Source organism: Tetrao urogallus (assembly GCF_951394365.1).
Source record: "Tetrao urogallus genome assembly, chromosome: 8".
NCBI lineage: Eukaryota > Metazoa > Chordata > Aves > Galliformes > Phasianidae > Tetrao > Tetrao urogallus.
In genome coordinates, this window is record NC_136821.1 from 13,354,527 (window position 1) to 13,370,051 (window position 15,525).

General features: G+C 43.1%; 1 protein-coding gene across 6 annotated transcripts in view; it reads right to left on the reverse strand.

Annotated features, from left to right (window-relative positions):
* The window catches only part of BIN1 (bridging integrator 1), a gene marked incomplete at both ends in the record, with an annotated part of 83,494 nt that overhangs the window by 29,483 nt on the left and 38,486 nt on the right, over positions 1-15,525 (reverse strand). For 5 of the 6 annotated variants that reach the window (XM_079539101.1, XM_079539099.1, XM_079539097.1 and 2 more), the window contains 4 exons: positions 4,940-5,047; positions 8,704-8,799; positions 10,645-10,739; positions 11,511-11,565. In XM_079539101.1, coding sequence (XP_079395227.1) covers positions 4,940-5,047; positions 8,704-8,799; positions 10,645-10,739; positions 11,511-11,565 — 354 coding nt within the window. Of the gene's footprint in view, positions 1-2,732; positions 2,826-4,939; positions 5,048-8,703; positions 8,800-10,644; positions 10,740-11,510; positions 11,566-15,525 lie in introns of all 6 variants that reach the window. The other variant, XM_079539096.1, reaches the window with a different exon arrangement.

Here is a 15,525-nt window from a genome sequence, read left to right on the forward strand (position 1 = left end):
TCTTCCTCTTCTCTCACTGTCTGAAATTGAAAAGGTTTGAGCAGGAGCTACACAACACAGACGCTTTCCTGACATTACCTCGAGCTACAGCTTTGAGAGCTAAGCACAGCCAGCTCAGCTGTGATAGCAGGATGGCTGTGTTGCGTATCCCATCACCGTGCATCTCATGAGCATCCTGCAATTTCCAGCCTGCTGCTTTTAGCAATCTGGCAACCACTTCTCCTAAAACACCACGCTGTGGTAGTTATACACTGCTCAGTAAATAGTTCAGACAGCCTCCAAGAGGAAGGAGGCAGGAAGACCACAGGGCATCCACCTCAGCCCCATCAGTCTCTGCCAGACTTTCTTCTCCCCAGCAGGGAGCAAGGACCAGGACCCAGCTCAATGGCTCTCCTCCATGGAGAGAAACACTGCTCTGCTATCACTACAACAGCACCCAGAATGGCTTTCCTGGTCTGAAATCAGCATTTCAGAGTGCTTAGTAAAAAGGCAAGAATTTGCTGTTCTAAGCTATTTTCCTCTTTGTTTCAAAAAGTACTGTCACCAAAATTTGTAACTGCGAGTTTGCAGTAGTAAGCCTCCCAGTAGATTTTTACAGAAATCCCTCGCAGACCTTCTTCTAAAAGCCCCAAAAGCCAGCAATCTGAATGCTGAAAGGAGTTGCTTTTGTGTGTTTGTTTTTTTTTTTTAAATTTAATACTAGAAATAATAAGTATTGCTGCCCCCATTTTTGCTTAAAGGTTGTAAAGTAAGAGGAATTAGAAGAGAAAGCAACATAGCTGCTGGTAAACAGAAGCAATCTTTGCAGGACTTAACACTCTGAGGCTCTTCAATAAATGCAGTGTCATCAGCCCTCTTGCTTTTATCATGAGCTTAATGAGATTTAGGGTTGCCATTAACATCTTTAGTCTGAAGAATCGGGTGAATACAAAAACTGAAGCTTTTCTCTTTTTTAAGCTCTCTGCCTGCTAAGCCTGGAAACCTACAGCTTCAGAACACAAACACATCATCCTTCTTGAAATTTGCAGGCTACACATAAAAAAATTAAAAAAAAAAAAAAAAGAAGCCTCCCATAACTGGAAAGCCAAAAATTTAAGGTTAGCAATAGTATTACGTAAGGAATAAAAGAGGAACAACTTAGAGGACTTAAATAGATTTGAAAATATACAGGGTGACTGAAAATATTAACACTACCTAGCAGATTAAAGCCACTACAATAGAGCCGCTAGAAAGATGACACACATCCCTTCTTACCTGCTTTAGGGCAAAGTCACCCAGCAGATTAAAATTATCAATTAACTACACAGCACACTGAGATCACAGTGAAATGAATGAGGAGCCCCTGTATATGCTGTTTCTGCTAGTAATCTGTGGGAGGTGGTATTGCTCCCAGTCACACCAGCCAGCTTGAGAAGAGGAAGAACCAATTTATCTGTGGCTTCTAAAATATCCTCTACCACCTTTCTAGTCCTCCAGAAGTACCACCAGCTAAACAGATCAGTCAAGAACCAGAACCAAACAGATTCTTCCCAGCATACCCAAGGCACAGGGAAAGCCTTGGGAAGCCTGCCAAACGTCCTTCTCCCTTCCAGCGAGAATGAATACTTATTTCCTCACTTTGCTATGCAGCATAAGCAGGACTGCTCACAGCTGTTCCTTCCCTAGGCATTATTTATGTGGTAACCTAGTATTTTCCTAGATTTTCCATCACAAAGTGACTGAAAATCCCAGGTGCTCTATAAGGTCAGTTTTCTTATTTCCTGTATTTCCAAACTGCAATTCATTTACTGTGACATGGAAAAAGTACAAGCATTTGACAAGACCAGGGCCTTGTCAGCAGGTAACTCATGCTCTCTGTCTGAGTAACGATCTTCTATTCCTTTGCCTATTGATAACATTTTCTTCTCACTGCTTTCGTTCTTGTTCTGAGCTCCAAGATAGATACCAAGGGAAATTTCATCAGGAGACTGTGCCTCTCCAGAACTACTAGGAAATTTTCAAGCTGAAATCTGGACTACTCTTACTTCCCTACTCATTTCCCTCAAGATGCTATAACCTAAACGTTTTCCCAATTTCTGCCACGTAATGCAACCATGACATCCACCTGGAGTTTCCCAGGTATACTGTGAGGGGTACAAATTCCCTGGGCTGAATCCACCTCTTCTATGCAGACTGAACCTCTGAGTTTTTGGAAATGGCTTTTTCAGACCAGCAAAGCCAAGCCAGTGATGATTTTGGATTTTACCATAGGAGAGTACTGCAACCTAACTCAGCTGCCACAGAAATTGTTTTTGAAGCAATGCTTTATTTCCGGCTTTACTCAACAGCAGAAGTTAAGAAGCCAGTTTTTCAGTGTTTCCCTCTTTTTTCTTTCTTAAACAGCAACAGTAAAAATCGATTGCTTCATTTAGAAGAAATGAATAACTGGAGGAACTACACTACACCCCCCTCCATCTTGGCATTATTCCATAGCCTTTCTCCATCCTCATCTCATTTTATGGGGGGAAAACAATAGCCTAGTGTTAATGCACTTGGTCAGAAACCAACAGGGCAGGACAGATTCAGACCAGTCACTGGTTAGCAACTTCTGTGTGCCCACTGCCGCGCAGGAGCATTAAGGACAGGCTTAACACATGGACCAGAGTGAACGTTGCCTAGACATTAGTAGCATAGTACAATCTAGAGCCCAAGACAGCGCATGCAGGGTTAGAGCCAGGTAAATCAGCAGTCACCTGATTTCGGAGCAGATTAGTTTGCGCAACGAGGTGAGCTTGTAGCTTCCCTTGACACCACTGAGGCGCAGCTTTCTCAAGCAGCGAAACAGGCTTGGGGATGGGAGCATGTTTGAGTGAAAAGAGAAAAAAACAGAATACAAGAGAGAGACAAACATATATTTTGTTTTGGGGATTAAAAAAAACCAAAATCACAGAGACTGTATTGAGAGGCTGGGTCAAACCAGTATCACCAAGGCGATAGGAATAAAACAAACATCCTGGGATTGATCAGTTATGAATCCTTTGAAGCATGCCAAGTTTAGCAGTAATTAATGCTCCAGTGTGGGCTGGGATACTGTAGACTAGCCGGGCAGCTGCAAAGAGCAACAGATAATTGTTGTTAGTGGCCTAGCACACAGACAACTCTACTCCAAGCCATGGCTGTGAAGTGGGAGCTCCTTGAAGAGAGGTCAGGATTAATTAATCGTGTCATTTATTTACTTGCAACAGTTGAAAGTCCACAGCAGTTTATTTTAATGGCATGTTGTGAGTTTAGCAATAAGTGGCAGGAGTCCTGGCTGGGAAAAGAACATCGTATATTAAAGAACAAGAAGAGACTGCATATCTCCAAAAGGCATTCCCAAGGCTGCTCGTGTTACTATAATACCATGAAACATCACACAACTAAGTTTGCATTCGTATGCTGTGTCATAAACAAAATTTATCTTCCCTCTGGGCCCATCATCACATTTCAAAGTACCTTACACTGAAACATCCCTACTTCACAGGTTGCAAAACTGCAGTCACAGGGATGAAGAGGTGAACTCCCTACAATCACAGTGCACAATTTGCCCTGGCAGGCTCAGCAGAGTTGAGCAGGCGGCAACAGCTGTGGGATCAAGAAGTTGGGCTGCCTCTTTGGGAAGAGCACAAGCACATAGCTTTGGGGTACTTTCAGTGTTCCTGTCTTTACAGGATCAGGCTACAATGATGCATCACAGATGATACACTGCCTGGACTTAAGGCCTACAGCACAGGAGGGAGAAAGATGTGATCAGACACTCATTTTTGCTCACAAGAAGTCTAGTAAAGTATTAAGAGGCACTTGCATGGGCTGAATCAGGAACAGAGCACCATCTCCTAAACTGCAACACTTCACTCTTCAACCTGTACTACTTTTTCCATATGTTAACTGAAGAGCAACAAACCATCCCTCAATAAAAACATATTTTTTTTGCAAGCAGTTGTGGCAGCATGAGAGAGTGCAGCAATGACAAAGATCAGTGCAGACCACCAGCTACCAATCAGAGTAAATGAATTCCTACCACACTGCCACTGAAGCAAAGATCCCAGAGGCACATACCAAAAACAATACCACGCCCCATGGAAATACCCCTGAACACACTGCAGTATGGCTTTCAACAGACAACGTGACTGGCTGGGCCTCATGCCTTGCATACATAACCATGAATCACTTTGCCACACAAATGATGCAATGACACCTGAGCCATCAATCATTCTCCTCTTTGTTTGTCAGGATTAATCACAGTGCATGTGCTAGGAGAGCAGGTGACTGATGACTGGCAGCATAAAAATAAAATACTCTCAGACATTAAACACAAATCTTTAGCCTGGGGAGAGAAGCATCTTTATTCTTTCCATGTTATAGATATACTATTGCCTCTCACATAGCCCTAATCTTTCCTACCTGAACTGCAAAGCAAAGGGTGCCAACACTTCTCAGCCTGGTTAAAAATACAGGTTAGAGTATCAAAGGACTTCACAAATGCCACCAACCTCAAGAAACACTCAAACTCTTATAGTCACTCTTGCTTTAATATGGGGAGACAGAGCCCTAAGAAGCAAACAAGCTGGCAAGTTTTACTGTGGTATTGCAAGGCTTTGTTTCCCCCAGAGGGGCACATGCTATTCCAATAGAGGATACTGGTTCTGCAACACCTGAGAAAACACGTCAGGGCCTTGCGGTGATGCTGACAAATGCCCAACTGATGATGGTGGGTGTGATCTGAGACACCAGAACGCATCCTGCCTTCTAGGAGAATTGAACAGGTGAGAAGGAAACACCTAGCCAAACCTTACCACAATACCTCTCTGAACAAAGAATACCCAGTGAAGTGGTACATGCTTGCTTTACACCTGCTCATTAAGCAAAAAGCAGACTTCCCAAATGAAAGGACAGTTGCACATCCTTCTGTTTGCTTTACCTTCGCAATTTTGGTTTCATCCTTCTTCTTTGCAGTTTGCAGGGCTTCAAAGTGGTGTCTGGCACTGTCATAATCCACAAGCTTCCTTCCTCGCTTTGCTATGCGAGACTACAAAAGAAGGAGAAAAAGAGTTATGACAACCCAGCAGCCAAAACCACAATCTTAGGATCCCCCTCTAATCCCCCCAGCTTTCCCTGCTTGTACCTGTTCACCCAGCTTCATGCTCTGCCTGCACGAGGACTTCCACTGGATATCCTACAAAAGCTGCCCTGGAGCCACGTATGGCAACAACCACCCTGGAGGGAGCTGCTCAGGAACATCCAGCCAGGGAAGACAAACAGATCTATACAACAACAGCCCCACCTCTGAATGACATTAATGTTTTCAGAGCTGTAGTTCAGGTGCTGCTTAAGTGCTACCAGATGCCTGCAACCTGCAGGTACCTGTCTCTTCATTTTCAGGGCCAAGAGGGCTGCTGCCACTCTCTAACTAACCAGTCCATAGCCCCAGCTCATGCGGAAGCTCAAAAGATGGTTCAAAGAAGGCATCTCTGCTGCCAGCACAGCAAAAGCATTCTTCCACATGCTCAGGATATGCCTATGACAGCATTTCAGACCCTGCGACAGGAGATCCAGACAGAAGTATGGATCAGCTGATGTGACCACGGTCATGACCAGTGGTCCTCTGTAACTAGCTATTGAGCAAGAGAAGTGCCAAGAGACTCAGGCCCATTAGGCTGCTCTGCTATAAACCATCCATTGCCCTTTCCCCCTGTGCTCCCCTACAAACAACCCAGATGATATAAGTCAGAGCACAGGGCTTCCCAGCCCAGCTGTAGCACAGAGAGCCAAGTGCCCTGTCAGTGATCAGCAAGCTGAAGACTAACTGAAGAGCTTGAATGAAGAGGACACAAAGGAGCCAGGAAGGTTTCAAATTAATCGTACAACTCGGGGAAATTGAAATTGCAAGATGAAGAATCAGCATCAAGGATTTACTTGCAAAGCAAAATCTTCCCCACAGCCCTTGGCAGGGAGATGTGGTCTCTTCTCCCCAGACTCCTGCAGATAAACTGCAAAACCACACTCAGGGTTGATCTCTTTGCCAGACCAGCTGGGACCAGTTTGCACGTCTCCCACACATGCTCCTCTAAGCTTTCAGTGAACACTGCTGCAGCACTGCGTGAGTCACAGAAATCTGCAGGATCTCAGCCACACGCAAACCCAGACAATGTCAAAGCACTCAGCTTGCTCCAAGAATGGAATCACGAAGAAGCTGATCCAGTCCTCAGCCACAGCCAGCAAAAGACACCTTCCCATGGCGGCAGCCTGCACTCCTCTTGAGAAATGTTGCCAGCTGGGCACCGAGATGGGCTGTAGGAGGGGGCTTCCAGCACTGATGTCTCCAAGATGCAAGTTAACGCATCTTCCACACAATCCAGATCAAACACACGACCAAGAGGGAGATCTATGGGAATGAATGCCTCCCTTTGGTCAGAATGGCACACATGGAAGTGCTGCAAGGAATCAGTATCCAGCAAGTCCTTCTGGAGTACTCACTGATTGTGCAACTGCCTGTGATGGCAGTAACAGGACTTAGCCCAGTTCTGGATGCCTGCAAGGTTCTCTGTATGACTATAGGACAGCTGTAGCTACTCACCACCAATGACAGAAGCTGAACTTCAACTGATGTTTTTATTTCTTACAATATATCCATCTTAATTTGAACCTCAACTTTAAAAATATTTTTTTCTTGCTGATATTTTTTTTCAAACCTGGTAGAAACAGTGCACCAGTTTTAGTGTAAGACAGACATTTTCCAACCCCACAGCTAGTCAGAAAACAGGTTATGGTTCATATTCTCTGGGCTCACTGCAGAGACCTGCACTGTCATTACGTGTTCCACAATCACAATCAAAAACTCACTCAGAAACACTAAACAACAGACTATACAAAAGTCCTACTTCAGAAAGCTAGAGATATTGACCTGCACAGAAAGGATCCTGAATTTTTTTGCTCCCATTCTTCAAGTTACAAAAGGCAGAGACTGTTTTGTTTCCCCCCAGCAAACATTAAAAATGTTTTCCTTACTAAAGGAATAGTATGTTTTCACATTTCTGCTGTAGATCTTGTAGGAAACCTAAAAAATTCAAGGGAATTTTTCCAGCCCCATCAGAACTGCAGAAGAAGATTCAGAACACGTTAGAATTTAACAAACAAGTAACACATGCATGATCTAGCAACACACATTTGTTACTGGGCCATTAACAAAAAACAGGCCTTCACTTAACTAAATTAAAATCATTTTCTCTCCATCATCTTTCTTCATCACGCTAACACCAGAATTCCAGGAAAAGCAAAAGAAAAAAAAAAAAAGCTTTTTGTGTCAAACAAAACAAAACTATTACCACAGCAACTGAAGTATTTCATTAATTATACATGACTACTTTTTCTTTCCTGCATGCCACCCTTAAGAACTTTAACTTCTGATATTCTAGAGCATCACCTGAAGATTGTGATATCAGTAAGAGTTATCTCTTGACCCATTCCAAAGTCAGAAAGGATCAGTGAGTGTTCATTGGATCATCCCTTGAGTTTTGGTGGAATTTGGGTGGTCCAAGTTTCACACTCCTTTTAAAATCACACTGTACAACCTCAGGATTATGAAATCCCAAAGATGCTAAGCATGGAAGAAACATGACACTGCTGTTACTAACCAATGCACAGTCACTAGGACTGGTAAAATGCAATTTAGTCAGAAGCACGGCAGAAGTCTGAACCTACAGAGTGCCCACTAAAGAAGCAGCAGCACACAGGTCTCTGCACTGCTAAGATACATATGGGAATCACACTACAGGGTATGATCAGCACTACAGCCTTTAACAGCTGGAAAGCAATAGCCCTTCCCCACCTCACATTTCCAGGAACAGAAGAGGTTGGAAAAATGAAACAAAAACAAGGAGCCCCAGGAGGCAATGACATTGCTGTCAAGGGCTCATTTTACAAGCCTATGTCCTGCCTCCCTTCGATACAGCACGATCCTCCTGAAGCAACAAATACTGACAAACTCTTTAAGAACCATGTGGTGGGAAAAGGGTTGTATTCATTGGAAAGAAGCCAAGCTGATACTTCCATGTGGTGATATCATTACTAGTGCTTCCATATGGTGAAGACATTTCCTGCATAACCTTCCCAAAACAAATGGAGAGATGACTACAGGGGAAGGGGAATTTACAGGACACCATTCAAACCCAGGTTGATCTCCCACCAAAAGGCCTATATTCAGCATTCCTCCTTCCCTGCAAAGAGCTGATTATATGCACAGCAGGACTTCAGGGAACACAAAGAAATCTGTCCTTCACGCTGGCCTCTATCTATAAAGTATATTTGCCACTAACTGTTTCCTCAATGTTTCGTACTTACAGGGAAATTAAAAAATAACAAAGGACTGAAAAAAATGAGAGCTTGGTGAGCTGCTCCTGACACCACTCTCCTACACTGTGATACAATCATAATTTTTTTTACAGGTTCTCATTATACATTTAAGGGGTTTTTTTTTCAGCATCTTTCCCCTGGATTCTTCATTCAAGCCTAACGGAGAAAATAGTACTTTCATACGACCCAGAGCTGCAAAGACTTCGGCTGCTCTAATAGGAACTTTTGCAACAGCACACATACCTTCTTAAAAAACATGGGGATGCAAAGAACTAATGTTTATGAGATTTCATCTGCAATGACTCTAGATCAAAGACTTAAAGAGAATCTTACTTTGATATCTGGGAATTGGCCAAGGTATGTATCCATGGTCAGAAGAGCCTGATCCACCAGTTTCTGATGGAAATCTGTCCAGAGGAGATCATTGTTCTGAAAAACAAAAGCAATGAGTTAACTATTCAGAGCACAGAGCTTTGCATTCTGCAAGTGCTACAGTTAGTAATTTCAGACCCCAGAGCTCTTAAGAAACAGTCATTTCTTTGGAAAAACAAAGAAGCAGAAAAGTAAGATGAAAAGTGAGGTCATGGCAGAAATGTAGAAACAGAAAAGGCAGCTTGATGCTGCTAACTCAGGGAGCCACTCGGAGGATACAGCATCCTTCAGAAACCTTCCTTTTAGGGTTTGCCTTTTCCCCAGCAGTGCTAGCCCAAAACTAGCCCAAATCCATATAGCAGAAGGGAAGATGAAGGTCAGGGCTCCGTTCATATTCTCCTCCCAAGTCACTTTCCTCCAGCAGCAACAAAACTGGGACACCTGACACCACTGCACTGTTTTCTCCTTCACTGTAATGCAGCTCTGGAATATAATAAACAGCAGAATGCTATCACAGCACTCTTCAGCCCTCACCACCTGCCTCCATAGCCTCCTGGAGGTTCTTTTCAAAGCTAGCTCTCTAACCCACACATACATTATCCTTTATTTTTCTTAGCCAAGCTAATTTCCCATCAACAACCAGGATTAAGTGGAAATTACTTCCACTTCCTGTTTTTCCATTTGCCCAAATGGTTTTGGCAAAACTACTCAGAAAAAATGCCCATGTTATGGAGAAATTTCTGGGTGTTATTTTTCTGGTCAGGAATAGTACTTTTCTTCCAGTTCTCTTTTCCCGAAGGAGAGAAGCCAAGACAGACATTAAATGGGAAGATGGAGGCTGAAAATATTACTGCCTACTCTCAGAGGAGTTGCAGTTAGGTCTCAGGATTCTTGCTCCCTTTAGCCCCTCTGGCTCGAGTTTTCAGAAAGACAGTCCTCTAGGAGGCACCATGGTAGCTCAAGAAGAAACGAGGCCAATAGAGAATGTGAAGCCAAACCAGCTGAATTACATCTCCATTTACTGCAGTAACACCTCATAATAGAAAGTTTCTGTATTAATGAAAGAATTGACCTGGAAACATCCTGGTTTTCCTTAATTCTATCTGCTTTAAAGACAGTATTTCCTGGGTAAGATGGAAATATTATTTCAAGAGAGAATTCTGCAGGGAAAACACAGGGAAGGGAACAATCTTTGTCTTGCTTTCCTCCCTGTGCCTTCCTTGTTGCCACAAACAGCTGCAGCCTCATGGCAGAGCTGAAATGCCACAGCTGCTATTCAGTTGAACAGCTGAACAAGACAGCAGAGGATGTCTGTCTCCAGCTGGACCACTGCACGTAAATGCCAAGGAAGATCCAAGCTGTCAAATGATGCGTTGTGCCCCACACTCCACAGAAAACACCTGGGCAAAGTTGGACAGGCATCACCTCACCAAATGATGAGCAGGCCGTGGTGACACATGGCCCAGTCAAACAAAGTGGCAAGTAAAATACAGTAGCTGGTGCTATGAGTGGGAGGTTGATCGCAGCTACACAACAGCTGCTCTGATCATGCTTTGGGAATCGATTTATATTCCCATTCCTCTTGCAGAGAGAATGAAAAACATACCCAGGTACTTAATTACAGGTTCTCTTTTGGCTTATTCTGCCCCTTTCTAGCCATTGCTGAGAGAATAAAGTTGTTTGTATGCATAAGTACAGGGCTCTTCATAGTGTTCAGGAGTCTGGGAAACAAACACAGGCCACATCCCCTCAGCCATCCCTTCTTCCCAACACCTTGTCTCTTTGATTCCTACTGCATAGATGCACATCTAAAGGAATTCAGTTCACTAATGCAGTTTCCAAAGCTTATCTCCTGTCCTTATCTCCAAGCCTAGTGAGTCTACATCCTCCGTTGAGTCTTACCTCTGCTATTTTATTTGTGTCATCTCTCCCAGGCCAGTCCGGCTCATAAACTTCCTGCAAACACTCCGTCAGCTTCTTGGAGGCTTCATGCATAGCTAGGAAAGAAGAGACAACTGCCTCAGAAACAAGGAAACAGTTAATCCCTTATCCCTTCATGAAATTCAATGCAAGAAGCACTGAATAAGCTTCAACAAATGCTAAGATGGGACTTGCTGAATGTCTGCCCCTTAATAACACAAAAATGGAAGTAATCACAGGAAAAAAAGGAACTAAGAATGCAGTCACATTTACTATTCTGTGTTCATTTTACCCAGGCAGAAGATATGAGAATCTATCTGCTAAGAGAGCACCACCAGCTCAGCATTAAAGCACAACCCCATCCTGTCTGAGAAACTCTTGAAGCGACCCCCAACCAGACAAGGATGACCTCTTCTGCATTTGTCTGTACAGTTCAAGTCCTCACTCAGGACCATGAAAACACTATCATGCATTTCAGTAACTACACACACTGTGAGCACCCACACAGCATTGCCTCCAGAGCACCATTTCGGAGCTGGGTAGACCTGACTACCATTTGCAAGCCATTGATTTTGGGAAACACTATGTTCAGACCAAGCATTAGGAAAAATGTCTTTACCATGAGGGCAGTCAAACACTCAAACAGGCTTCTTTAGAGGGAGAAGGCTGATGACTCCTGCCTGCCAGTGTTCAATAGGCAATGCTGTTCTTAATATGCTTTAGCTTTTGGTTAGCTCTGGAAATGTCAGGACTGATTGGCCTTTGAAGGTCTCTTCCAAATGAATGCTCTTTCTATTCTAAAACCCATGCCTGAGGATAGGAAACACCTCTGCATATGCTGATCTTACCTTTTACAGAAGACAAGTAAGTTCGGAGATCCTTCTGCAGCCTCGTGCCTTCAGACTGTGAATAGCAGGAGAAGACCATCAGTTATTTTCCCATTTAAAGAGTAGGAGGGAGGAATCAAGCATTTCTAAGGAAAGGAAATTCATCCTGCAGATGAGCCAAACATCAGCCCTGAACCAGCCTGAACAAACATTAACAAGACAACCACACAATCCTCTGATCTTCTTGGTAGGTCCACAACTGGTAACTTGCATGCATGTTCGGCCAACAATGCCACCAGACTACTGATGAACTTTGTGTCAGTGAAGCTGTGAACTGCTTTTGAAGCTTTAATGTTTCAATACAATAGTCCAAAAGACAATAGTTAGTTTGTAAGAAAAAGGTTAGTAGTTCTGTGCAACAAATCTAACTGAAAGGAGTCTGCAGGTTATAGGAGACACATTTGTCTGGTACTGCTTTGGGAGAAGTTTAGTTCACCACTTTCCTGTAACACTCTAATTAAAAACCCCTGTGCAAAGAGAGCACAAGGGGTCTCTGACCTGACCAAATATCCTACTTAAACTGCAGGGCTTGCAAATAAAGAAATAATTTTCTTCTTCAGCTTTACTGTCTTAGTGGCCTGCCAACAGCAGACCTTGCATACTGGGAAACGAAAGATTAAAACCAGACACTAGTCTGAGTTTTGCTTGCTTGAGCTTTCAGACAACAGATAAGCGCTGCAGAAGAACTCAGATTAGAAAGAACTTTTTACAGCAAAGTTAGGCAGACATGCATACACGTACACCTTCCTCAATACAATCCTTTTCCATTTTGAGCACAGTCAGATCCATATCCCCACGACCATTCCTCATTTTCCTTCCCAGTTTGTACTTTGAGGGGGCCTCCAGTACAATGAATATTGACAGCTGAAGACAACTCCAGAGATGAAGAGCTCACAGAACTTCTCTGACAGCTGCCTCAGAGCTAATAACTTCACAAGCAAATGTTTCCTATCAGCTCTCCCTACAAAAGAGCCACCTCTTCACTCAACTGAGTTCCTGCCCAGATCCTTTGTGTTTTTGGTGCAGCTGTGCTTTCTAAGCAGAAGCTAAATCTGTCCAGCTGTTGAAATGGCATTGCTAGTATAGCATTGTGAAGAAATCCATCTGCTTCCAAACAGTGTTTCTGATTTGATTTCCTTGCCTCAAAAGTTCTGGATGAATTCACATTTATTATTTTTCTACTTCGCCATCAGCAAAGAAAATGAGGGACAGCAAAAAGCTGTCTACCTTCATAAAAGACAGTTGGACCTTAGTTGGCAAAAAAAGCATAGGGAAGTGACCCAAAGAGCATACAAGAATAAAGGAAGAGTGGCCATAACAGCTGCTAAAGTCCTAAGGGTGTCTTACAATATAGAGCAAGTAAACAGAGCTCTTTGCTAGCTTAAGGTAAATGTGCAAAGCTGGGCAGATGAAACCTTGTAGTGGTGCAATTGCAATCAGAAAGTGTCAGAGGGGAGATGCCACAGTAATCAAAGACCACACAGAGAGGACCACCAGTAGCTCCATCAATTATGCCCACGGCAAGAAAACAGCACTAGAATTCATGGACTAGAATTAGCAAATGTCAGTTCAGAAGGGGAAATGGTACAAAAGAAATGAGTATGTAAATTCTCTCAGTTCTATATATTTTCATAATGCAGCTGTATCATTTTTAAGAGTCATTAAATTTGAACACAGTTTTGAGGTTTTAAAAAGCTCTAAGGCAGGGAAGGTCATCAGTGAAGGTATTGAAGAACACAAGGTTTAAGTGCTTGCAGAGGGAAGTTACAGAGGTATAGTTGATGCTCAGGAAGAAACACCATTGCACAGTCATTTTAAAATGTAGAATGTAAAGATATTAGAAATAAATAGTATACATATTTCACAATAAAAAAATCCACAAAAGGAAAGAAAAACTAGGACCAAAATGGCAGGTCAATTCTATCTGACCAACATATTAATTTCTCATCCTTTCACTGATGACATAAAATCTTAGCACCAGAATAACAGCACTGACTTTTGATGTGGAAGTGAGCACAGTGAGTTATTCTAATCAAACACAAAAGAAATGTGCACTGTGAAAAGCCTGATGTGCTGCAACACATAGGTGTAGCCATGTTTGAGCAGATACTGCCATGCTAGCAACCAGTGTAATTCAATCCTGTAAGCCTATAACACAATCAGGTAAAATACAAGGGCAGTATATGCAGGAAGATGCTTATTTTAAAAAAGAAATGCTATGCTGGGAACACTGGAGAGTTCTCTCTTCAAAGACCTAATGAATCACCTATAACTGTGAGAAAAACCACAACAGCATTTTTAGGAGTTCTTCACAATTTTTTGTTTTATTGAAGGAGTGTGTGTGTGTGCTTTTATTCACCATACCTTTCACTCAGCACTATTCAAGGATGCAATTTTCAGTAGAGCTGTTTCTTAGTAGTAGTCAGCTTTCCTAAAGCATTTCCCCTCCCAGCTTCAAAAGAAAAAATGTCATAATTCTCTTCCTATGATTGAGTTGGGGACATTTCTGTATGTTTTTCCAATGTGTCTTTAGATAGATAGATAGATAGCCACAGCCCTTATCACAGGGCTGAAGAAGAGAACATCCCAGGTTTTCCAGCTCTAAGTCTAAACTTGACAACTGCACAGGAATTAGCAATTGTGAGCACTGTACCAGACATCTTGTAACCACGGAATACAGTACTGCCATTCTCTGCAACAAACCTTGCACTCCATTTGCAAGGCCTCAAAAGAGAGGCATCAATCCTGATCTGTCCAAACTTTTCTCGACCAGCCAGTAGCTCTGTTTTGCATGGCTTAGCAGTAACAGCAACTTCCCTAATTGAGTTGGTAGCTAGTGCTACTTTGTGTTCCTTCTAGTTACTTTTGTTGGTACAGCATCATTGGGTTTTGTTTAGTTTTTGTTTTACAAACATGGGAATAACAAGCAGTTATTTTATGTAGAATGGGTTATGAGTCTCATAATGAGATTCATGAGAGGAATACAAGTCTCACAGGATAGCAGAGGACTTGAGAAATAGAGACATGGAATGTAGCTTAAAAACACATTGGAAAAAATACAAAAACGACCCCAGCTGGATCCTAGAAAGAGAATGATGACATCATTAAGATGAGCATCATACTGCTGGCAGTGCTGGATGTTGGCAACTCACCCTAAGACCCCACTACTGCCAGAACAAACACTGACCTCAGGACACAGAGGAGCAGTGAGAAGGAAAGCACAATGCCAGGAAGTGGTGTGTATGTAACAGTTGTAACTGCATTCTTATTCTTTCCTTTTCAGTAACAGTTAGACATGGACTAAATAACAATTTCAATTTTACAAACAGTACTTCTTGGGTTTACTTACGTGTATGGCACCCTCTCTGCCCATAAAGAAGCTTTTAGGTGCGACACAGCCAAACTCACAGCACAAGAGCAAAAATTAAACCTGCAACCCCACAGGGACACTCAGAGCTGCACAGCCTGCCCTGCTGAGGCTGAGCCAGGCAGAGATGGATGCACAGCACACCAGCAGCAGCTTCTCTCTCAGGCAATTGGTGTGAAATGCTGAATTTCCACAGGACTGGCAACTCCTGAACGGTATCAAAACTCAGCAGCTCTGCCAGACAGAAACATGAGACAGTGCCAGGTGTAAGGGCTGCCACCAGCCTCCTGCTCGCTCACTCCTGAGAGTATTTCAGATGCAGGCAAAGACAAGCCAATTCTTGGCACGTCTCAATCATTGCACTTTTGCCTCAGGTGTTTTGCTGCCAGGTCCCCAAGGACCATTCTATGTGTGCTGCTGCCTGGGAACAAGTGATGTTGGGATAGAGAAGGCCTTACAACGAACAAGCTGGGAGGTTTATTGCCAAAGAGAATCCATTGTGAGGGCCAATTGTAGGCCCTGAAGCCCAGAAGCACGGCTATGTTCAGCTCATTTGTCACGTAGCAATCCAACGTGCCTGAGCTAAAAAGCTCTCGCTACTCAGAGCTC